Source organism: Cervus canadensis, chromosome 2, assembly GCF_019320065.1.
Source record: "Cervus canadensis isolate Bull #8, Minnesota chromosome 2, ASM1932006v1, whole genome shotgun sequence".
NCBI classification, from domain to species: Eukaryota; Metazoa; Chordata; class Mammalia; order Artiodactyla; family Cervidae; genus Cervus; species Cervus canadensis.
This window is the reverse complement of record NC_057387.1, coordinates 16,428,085-16,438,325: the sequence shown is the minus strand read 5'-3', so window position 1 is coordinate 16,438,325 and position 10,241 is coordinate 16,428,085. Positions and strand designations below refer to the sequence as shown.

General features: G+C 37.0%; 1 protein-coding gene across 1 annotated transcript; it reads right to left on the bottom strand.

The window, feature by feature from the left end:
• Nucleotides 1–2,479: 2,479 nt before the first annotated feature.
• LOC122429386 (olfactory receptor 1052-like) lies at nt 2,480–3,433 on the bottom strand. Its single transcript, XM_043449658.1, has one exon. The coding sequence runs from the start codon at nt 3,422–3,424 to the stop codon at nt 2,480–2,482; it is 945 nt and encodes a 314-aa protein (XP_043305593.1). The 5' UTR covers nt 3,425–3,433.
• Between the last annotated feature and the right edge of the window lie 6,808 nt (nt 3,434–10,241).

Here is a 10,241-nt window from a genome sequence, read left to right as displayed (position 1 = left end):
TTCCTCTTCATTTTCTGCCATTAGGATGGTGTTATCTGCATATCTGAGATTATTGATATTTCTCCCGGCAATCTTGATTCCAGCTTGTGCTTCCTCCAGCCTGACATTTTGCATGATATACTTTGCATATAAGTTAAATAAGCAGGGTAACAATAAATATCCTTGATGTAGTCCTTTCCCAATTTGGAACCAGTCTGTTGTTCCATGTCCAGTTCTAACTGTTGCTTCTTGACCTGCATACAGATTTCTCAGGAGGCAGGTGAGGTGGTCTGGTATTCCCATCTCTTGAAGAATTTTCCATAGTTTGTTGTGATCCACACAGTCAAAGGCTTTGGTGTAGTCAATGAAGCAGAAATAGGTGTTTTTCTGAAATTCTCTTGCTTTTTCAATGATCCAACAGATGTTGGCAATTTGATATCTGGTTCCTCTGTCTTTTCTAAATCCAGGTTGAACATCTGAAATTTCATGGTTCACATACTGCTGAAGCCTAGCTTGGAGAATTTTGAGCATTACTTTGCTAGCGTGTGAGATGAGTGCAACTGTGTGGTAGTTTGGACACTCTTTGGCATTGCCTTTCCAATCTTGGGACTGGAATGAAAACTGACATTTTCCAGTCCTGTGGCCACTGCTGAGTTTGCCAAATTTGCTGGCATATTGTGTGCAGCACTTTGGCAGCATCATCTTTTAGGATCTGAAATAGTTCAACTGGAATTCCATCACCTCCACTAGGTTTGTTTGTAGTGATGCCTCCTAAGGCCCACTTGACTTCAGACTCCAGGATGTCTGGCTTTAGGTGAGTAATCACACCATCCTGGTTATCTGTGTCATGAAGATCTTTTTTTGTATAGTTCTTCTGCATATTCTTGCCACCTTTTAATATTTTCTGCTTCTGTTAGGTCTATGTCATTTCTGTCCTTTATTATGTCCATCTTTGCCTGAAATAGTCCCTTGGTATCTCTAATTTTCTTGAGGAAATCACTAGTCTTTCCCATTCTATTGTTTTCCTCTATTTCTTTGTACTGATCACTTAGGAAGGCTTTCTTGTCTCTCCTTTCTATTCTTTGGAATTCTGCATTCAGATGAGTATTTCTTTCCTTTTTGCCTTTGCCTTTCACTTCTTTTCTCTCATATTTGTAAGACCCCTTCAGACAACTATTTTGCTTTTCTTTTTCTTGGGGATGGTTTTTATCACTGCCTCCTGTATAGTGTTCACTGCTTCCTGTACAATGTTACAAACCTCTGTCTGTAGTTCTTCAGGCACTCTATCAGATCTAATCCCTTGAAACTATTTGTCACGTCCACTGTATAATTGTAAGGGATTTGATTTAGGTCATACCTGAATGGTTAGTGGTTTTCCCTACTTTCTTCAATTTAAGTCTGAATTTTGCAATAAAGAATTCATGATCTGAGCCACAGTCAGCTTCTGGTCTTGCTTTTGCTGACTGTATAGAGTTTCTTCATCTTCTACTGCAAAGAATATAATCAGTCTGATTTTGGTATTGACCATCTGGTGATGTCCATGTGTAGAGTCATCTCTTGTGGGAAGAGGGTGTTTGCTGTGACCAGTGCATTCTCTTGGCAAAACTCTGTTAGCCTTTGCCCTACCTCATTTTGTACTCCAAGGCCAGACTTGCCTGTGAAGTAGTAATGTTGCTTATTAAAGACCTTAGAATCATTAGGCATCTGGGAAGTGCAAATCAAAATGATACAGTACTTTACACATACTAGGATGGCTATAAAAGAAAAAGTACATATAATGTGTTGGTCAGGATGTGGAGAAATTAGAACCCACCTACAGTGCCCTTGATAATGTAAAATAGTGCCTCTGCTTTGAAAAAATTTAACAGTCCTTTTAAAGTTTATGATGTGATCCAGAAATACCACTCAAAACTATAGACTCTATATAAATACAAATATTTATCCTAAAACTTGAATATGAGTGTCATAGCAGCATTATTCATAATAGTAAAAAGTGAGAATGACTAAAATGTCTATTGAGTCAGTAAGTAAAATGTGGTAAATCTGTAAAATGGAAATCATTCAATGAGAAGAAGGAATGAAGTACCACAACATGGTATATATATGAAATTTGAAAACGTTCCAAGAAGCCAGACACAAAAGGCACATGTTGTAGAATTTTATTTATATGAGACATCCAGAATAAGGATATCCATGGACCCAGGAAGCAGAATAGTGGTTTTCTAGTGCTTCAAATTTGGGAGGATATGGGGAGTGACTGCTAATGTATACTGGGGTTTACCTAGGAGGTTACAAAATGCTCTAAGTTATCAGTGGATTGGAGAACACACAGTATTTAGGATCACAGTGTGTGAAATGCTCAGTACAGGTGTACATATTTGTCCTGGTGGAACCAGTCATCACAGTTGTCAAGAGATCATATATAAAAAGAGTGCTGTTTAAATTGTAGCTAGAATACTCAATTTTTCTCCAATTAATAAATTTTCCAGAATGAAACTGTTTAACCACTGATCTCACTAGAGAACCAGCATTCTTTAGCCAGCTTCCTCAGGACACTTTTGATCTCCTTGTTTCTCAGACTATAGATGATGGGGTTAAACATGGGGGTCCCAACACAGAAGAACACAGAGACCAGGATGTCCATATCCAGGTTATAGCCTACATTGGGTCTATCATAGTTAAAGTTGGCTGTTCCAAAGAAGATAACCACCACAGTGAGGTGGGATGCACAGGTAGAAAAGGCTTTGCTCCTGCCCTGAACAGAGGGAATCCTAAGGATGGCAGAGATGATGAGTATGTAGGACACAGCAGTAAACAAGCAGGGACTTAGGCCAATAGTGGCACTGGCCACATGGAGCACAAACTCATTGAGAGAGGTATCTGAGCAGGAGAGCTTCAGGAGGAATGGGATGTCACAGAGAAAGTGACTGATCTGGTTAGGCCCACACAGAGTGAGTGTGGCTGTCAGCACTGTGTGTGTCATAGAATTCACCAGTCCACACAGCCAGGACCCAGACACCAAACAGACACAGACCTTCACACTCATAAGGACTGGATATTGAAGAGGGTGGCAGATGGCTACATAGCGGTCGTAAGCCATAGCTGCCAAAAATACACCCTCAGTGCCAGCACAGGTCACAAGAAAGAAAATCTGGGAAAGGCAGCCCTCATAGGAGATAGTCTTCTTCTCCTGGAAGAAGTTCACCAGCATGCCTGGGACAGTGGTAGATGTGTAGCAAATGTCCAAGAAACTCAGGTTGCTGAGGAAATAATACATTGGGATGTGGAGGGCAGGACTGACCCTGATGGCCATTATTATGAGTGTGTTCCCAAAAAGAGTTGTCAGATAAATGACCAGGAAGACCAGGAAGAACAAACTCTGTAGATTGGGATGGTTGGAAAACCCCAAGAAGATGAATTCAGTGACGTCTGTTTGATTGTTCATTTCAAGTGGCACCACAGCTACAAGACAATGAAAAAAAGAAGCCATAATAGGAAACATACAAAGAGCACCCCAAATGGGCTTGAAACCTTATAGGGCCATGTGAAATAATGTTGGATATAGACAGCTTGGACTGTGGAAGGAAGTGTGCAGAAGTGTCTTCAGAGAAACTGGAACTTCTCATTTAGCAGATCTAACCAACTCAGGCCCAGGGACAACCCACACATTTGCATGGCTACCGGTGTGTGAAAATAAATGCAAACTTGGTAAAACCAACAAGCTACTAACCTCTTCATTGGAATGAACCCATTTTTCACTACTTTGGTAATACCTACCTCCTATCATTGCCCTTTTTAGTAAACATCTTAATTTTTTTCTAAGAAATATAATTTCATTACAAAAAATTAGGAAAATGTAGAAAAATATAAAGAAATTAATCATCTGCTGAATCAGAATCAGTGCTACTTTTTAGTGTACTCCATTGTAGGTTTTTTCAGTTATGTAAATCTTGAGCTTTGGTTATAGTTTTAGACTGTTAGGAGTACAATTTCCCAAGTTGGAAAGAAAGAAGTAATACTATCTATGCACAGAGGACATAATCTCATACAGAGAAAGTACCAAAGAAACTACAAGAAAGGTACTAGAGCTTATAATCAAATTCAGTGAAATTAAACATGCAAAAATCTTTTGTTTGTGTACACTAAGAATGAACAACCTAAAAAGGAATTTTAAAAATCACTTCTATTTATAATAATATCTACAAGAATTAAGTACTTATGATAAGTCTCCCTAAAGGGTGAAAAGACTTTTTATACTGAAACCCACAAAGCATTGCTGAAAGAAATTGAAGGAGACATTAAAAATGGCAAGTCATCTCATGTTCATGGTTAAGACTTAATATTGTTAAGATGTCAGTATTCCAAAATGATCTACAGATTTTACCCAATCAGTATCAAAATTCTGTTAGATTTTTCCCACAGAAATGGAAAAGCCAATCCTCAAATTCATATGAAATTGCAAAAGGCCCTGAATAGTCAATACAATCTTGGCAAAAAACCAATAAAGTTGGAGTACTCACACTTCCTGACTTTGAAACTTACTACAAAGCAATGGTATTATTGTACTAGCATAAGACAGACATATAGACCAGTGGAATGAATAAAGAGCCTAGAAATAAACTCATACAAACATTTTAATTGATTTTCAGCAAGAGCGCCATGACCATTTAATGGGATAAAAAGTTTCTTCAACGAGTGGTTCTGGGAAAACTGAATATCCACATGCAAAAGAATGAAGTGGTCCCTTAGCTTATATAATACACAAAATTAACTCAAAATGTTTAAAGACTAACACTTAAAAGCTAAAATTATGATTTTTTATAAGAACACATTGGAGGAAATCTTGATAATATCTTGCTATTGATAACTTATATGGGATAAATAAAAATAAACCATGTTTCATCTTTATTCTTACCAAGAATTATTATGTAAAAACACAAAATTGAATGATATGAATCTATCAGAGAAATTTCATCTGCAATTAAAAACCTTTCTAAAAAGAAATTCCAGGCCCAGATTGTTTTGTGGTGAATTCTACCAAACATTTTAAGAAGAAATAATATAGTATTACAAAATCTCTTCAGCAATAAAATCAGGGAATACTTCCTAATTTGTTTTATAAGGACATAATCTTGACATGAAAATGTAATAAGGTATTTATAAGAGAAGAAAATTATAGCTGATATCCCTCAGGAACACAGACACAAAAAGTCTGAACAAAATACCATCAAATCAAATCCAGTGATACTTAAATAATATACAAGAGTGTGTTTTGGCTTATTACAGGAATGTAAGTAATCATTGCCACCCTCTATTAACAGAATAAAGGAGAAAAACTGTAAACATCTCAATAAATGCCGAAAAAAGCATTTGACAAAGTTCAATACCCGTTCATAATAAAAATTAAACATATAACAAACTGGGAATAAATGGAACTTCCTCAACCTGATAAAATATATAGCTTGTATTATACTTAATAGTGACACATTCTGTGTAACACATTAAATAATAATGGCCATTCTCAGAGTTTCTATTCAAAATTGTACCAGAAGTCCTAACTTCTGGTCCTAATGCAATAAGGCAAGAATAGTAAAAGGCACAAAAGTTTGAAAGATGTCAACCTACCTTTATTTACAGATGTCATGATTGTGTGTGTAGAAAATCAAAAGGAATTAAAGAAGTAATGTTTATGAAAATCTCAGGAAGCAAAGTCAACATACAAAGATTAATTATATTCTATAATCAATAAACCCTGGAAATGTAATTTAAAACCATACTATTTGCAATAGCTTTAATTATCAACAAGTACATAGTAATAAATTTAGCAAAAAATTTGCAAGATCTCTTCATTGTAAAGCACAAAATATTGCTTAGGGAAATTAGAGGCAAATATCATCCTATAGTTTCAATACAACTCAAATAAAAATTTCAGTAGTCCTTTTTGAGCAATTTACAAACTGATTCTAAAGCTTATATGGAAATTTAATGGCTCTAGAATAGTCAAGATAATCTTGGAAGATAAAGTTGGAGAACTTACCCTTTCATATTTCAAGAATTAATAATTATAAATAATTAAGATAGTGTGGCACTATTGTAAGGAAAGACAAACAGATCAGTGGAACATAATAGAGTTCAGAAATGGACCCATAACATACACTGGCAATTGATTTTCAGTGTAATTACCAAAGCCATTCAATATATTAAAGATTTTTCAATAAAAGGAGCTGGAGCAACTGAATATAGGTATGAAAAATGAATAGTCTTCATTCTCAACTTATACAAAATTAATAATCCTACTTTTTATCAAAATTAAGAACTTTTGCTCTTCAAAAAGCACTATTAAAGATTAAAGAGCAGTATAGAGACTGGCAAAATATATTTATCTCACAAAGCAGTAACATTCAAAATATATTTTAAATGCCTATAAATCAGTAACAAAAACACAAAAAACAAATGAACAACCCAATTGAAAATTGGGAGACATGAATACACACTTCACAAAAGACTATATCTACATAGCCAATAACTTAAGATGCATCAACATCAGGTAAATTCAACTTAAAACAATGTGAATTAGGAGGGGTTAGAAAGGACATCCTTGTCTGTTCTTGAACTTGTGGGGAAATCTTGTAGCATTTTACCATTAAATACGATGTTAAGGGTAGGGTATTTTTTGCTTTTTTAAAAAATTCCCTTAACAGTTAAGGAAGTTCCATCTATACTTACTTTATTGAGAGTTTTGTTATAAATCAATGTTAAATTTTGTTGAGTTTTTCCTACATCTATTGAGATGTGTGATTTTTTTTTTTTATAATCCCACTTCTGAGATTCCAATTATGTTTATGTTTGGTACTATAACGTAGCTCTGAGATACTCTGAATATGGGGAGGGGTGATTTTTTACTTTTATTTCTCTTTGTCTTTTGGTTTGAGTAAATTCTTCAATATATTTTCAAGTCCACAGATTCTTCAGCTGATCATCCCATAAAGGTCATTCTTTCTCTCTGTCACTGTGTTTATTTCTAGCATTTCTATTTTATCTTTTTTTATTGTTTCTATCTCTCTGATGATGTTACCTCAATTTTGCGTGTTGTTTACTTTTTTCATTGAATGCCTTAATCTATTAACCATTGTTATTTTAAATTCCTTGTCTGGTTTTAACATTTGTCATATCTGAGTCTGATTCTGATGTTTGTTTTATCTCTTTAGAATGTTTTTTACCTCTTAATATACCTCATAACTTTTTGTTGAAACTGAACAATTAAGACAGTAGAGACAGAGGTAAATCTGGGGGAGATGAGGCATGGAGATGAGCCTTCCCTTGTGCTAGACCTTTAGTGTGGGAGTCAGGGTTAATCTATTGAGGAGGTGGCCTGACTTTGGAGTTTGTTGTCGCTATGGTTACCTTCAGTGCACTACAGGCTTCAAATTTCTCCACTGATTTCTTGTACTTAGGGTTAAGCCAGTTTGCCAGAGGTTTTATTTTTCTCAGTTGTTACTCTCCCTATCTGCTGTGTGTCTTCCTTTCATACTACTATCCCCCAGAGATAATCTTTTTCTTGATTCCACTGTAGCAATGGTATTCCACTGTTAATTTCACTCATTGTTTGTTGGGGGGTGGAGGGTGGGGAACTGGGAGTGGGGTGGGACGTGGGGGAGTGGGGAGGTTTCCTGTGATATTACACTTAAGTCTTAATCTGAGGTAGTGTGAACCTGGGTCTTGGGGATATGGCCTTCCCAAGTGATCCTGCCCCTCCACCAGCTATAGTGTTGGTCCTTGCACATATTCCTGCCTCTCCCTGAGTAGTGGAATTTTTGTACCTGTCCCTTCTCAGCTACAATGTTTTTCCAGAATGTCCCAAGGTGACAGTTTTTTTGTTGTTGTTGCTTTTGCCTGCAGATTACAATTTTACTTCTGTAGCAAAAAATATGGTAAATGGGTTTGGAAGAAGTTTTTGCATTCACTGCTGTTCCCTCCAACTTCTTCCTCCAGACAGCTCCATTTAGGGAAGCTTTCTCAATGCTTCTTGCTCTTCACTGTGAGCATTTGGTGGAGCTCGTGGAGGAAAGCAAGAGGGTGCAAACTTTCCTATCTCTGGTACCTAGGGACTTCACACTCTCATGCAGGCCTACTGTTTGAACTTTAGTGGCCAAGTTGTGTTCAACTCTTCTGTGACCCCATGGACTGTAGCCTGCCAGGCTCCTCTATCCAAGGTATTTCCCAGGCAAGCATACTGGAGTGGGTTGCCATTTCCTTCTCCAGGGGATCTTCCCAACCCAGGGATTGAACTGGAGTCTCCTCTTTATCATTGAGCCTCTAGGCCCATACTTAGTGTTTTGTGATTCATTAAATTCACAAAGAAATTGAGTCTTATCAACTTACATGGCATCTGATGGATTCTGCCCCAGGTTAAAAAAAAAAAAATTTGGCTCCTGTTTCTCCCTGCAAGAGTCTATGCCTCCCCAGTTTTCTGTTTAGTTGTTTACCCTGAAACTTCTATTCCCTAAAGCCTTCAAGAAAAGTCATTAATTTGCATTATGTCCAGCTTTACTGTTGCTGTTACACTGCTGGAAGCAACAATCCAGTTCTCTAAATCTCTGAGTTGAAGTCGGAAGTCTGTATAACTGCTTTTGAAAACTATTTGGAAGTTTTTAATAAAGTCAAAGAAATAGAGGAAAACAATAGAAAGGAAATCAGTCCTGAATATTCATTGGAAGGACAGCTGCTGAAGCTCCAATACTTTGGCCACCTGATTTGAAGAACTGACTCATTGGAAAAGACCCTGATGCTGGGAAAGATTGAAGGCAGGAGGAGAAGGGGACGACAGAGGATGAGGTGATCGGATAGCATCACTGACTTGATGGACATGAGCTTGAGCAAGCTCCGAGAGTTGGTGATGGACAGGGAAGCCTGGCGTACTGCAGTCCATGGGGTTGCAAAGAGTCGGACATGACTGAGTGACTGAACTGAACTAATAAAGTCAAACATCCAGTTACCCTATGACCCAGCAACACCTAGGCACATTCCTAGGCACCTAGAAACATTCCTAGGCACATATCTGAGGAAAGTAGGTGCATATGCTCACATGGTTAATAGTGATCTAAGCCAATTTGTTTGTAATATTAATAATATAAACTAGATATAAACACTCTGCCTATGAACAGGAGAATGGATACAAAACTGTGGCATATTCATACGTTGGAATACTACCCAGTTACTTAAAATACTGATACATGTATAAACACTGAATGAATCTAAAACATTTTTTAAAAAAAAATAAAGACTTAATTTGTACCATAGTAGCCATTTAAAAGAAGTTCACAAATAGTCAAAACTAATCTATGGTGATAAAATGAACATAGTAGTTACCTCTGAATAACACTGATGGGAAAGGAGTAGAAAGGAATTTTCTGAGGTGATGGAAATATTCTATATCTTAACTTGAATAGTGATTACATGTATGCATATATCTAAAAATCAGTCAACCTATAACCTTAAGGTCTGTGCATTTTATTGTGTGTGAAATATAATTCCCTTTTTAAAAATAAAATAAGAAAAAGATAAAAACAGACATTTTTCATGCAATTTTCATTTCTGACCGTATCTGTCAGACCCAAATACAACCAGTCACTAAGACCACCTAAATATTTTCTTCCATTTTCTCATCTTTCTACTTTTCCTTCTACCGCAGTTACAGTTCAGAAACTTATCACATTTTATCTGAACCATTGTAACTGCCTTCAGATTGTTTCCCTGTCTACAGTCTTGTCTCTTCAGGCATACACAAGAATAACGATTCATGATTCACAGTGATTAATTTGGAGTGAACCTGGTTGTTAGTCCCATGGGTTTTGGACCATTGATGAAAAATAATGCTCACAGTGTGTGTGTGTGTGTGCATGTGTATGTGTGTGTGTGTGAGATTGAGGGAGGTGCTGTGTGCAAGAACAATGTCCCATATACAGGTTTGCATCCCAGGCAATATTGATGGCAGAAATCTCAAGTAAAACAGACAGCATGGGTCTGTTCAGCTAAGGGCAAACAAACTTGTGGGACCTCTGTTGTCTTCCTGTTTATAGGAGTAAGGATCCAGAGGTCTCTGGGACCCTAGTGAACTTCTCTGAGAGCATCCCAGAAGAAGGAAGACTGCAGGATTCTGAGCTTTGCTGGCAGCCACCTCACCTACAGCTGCCTCCCTAATCCCTGGAGGTTCCTGTTAGTTGCAGATACCTGGTAAGTCAGCCCTGACTAGTTACTACCAA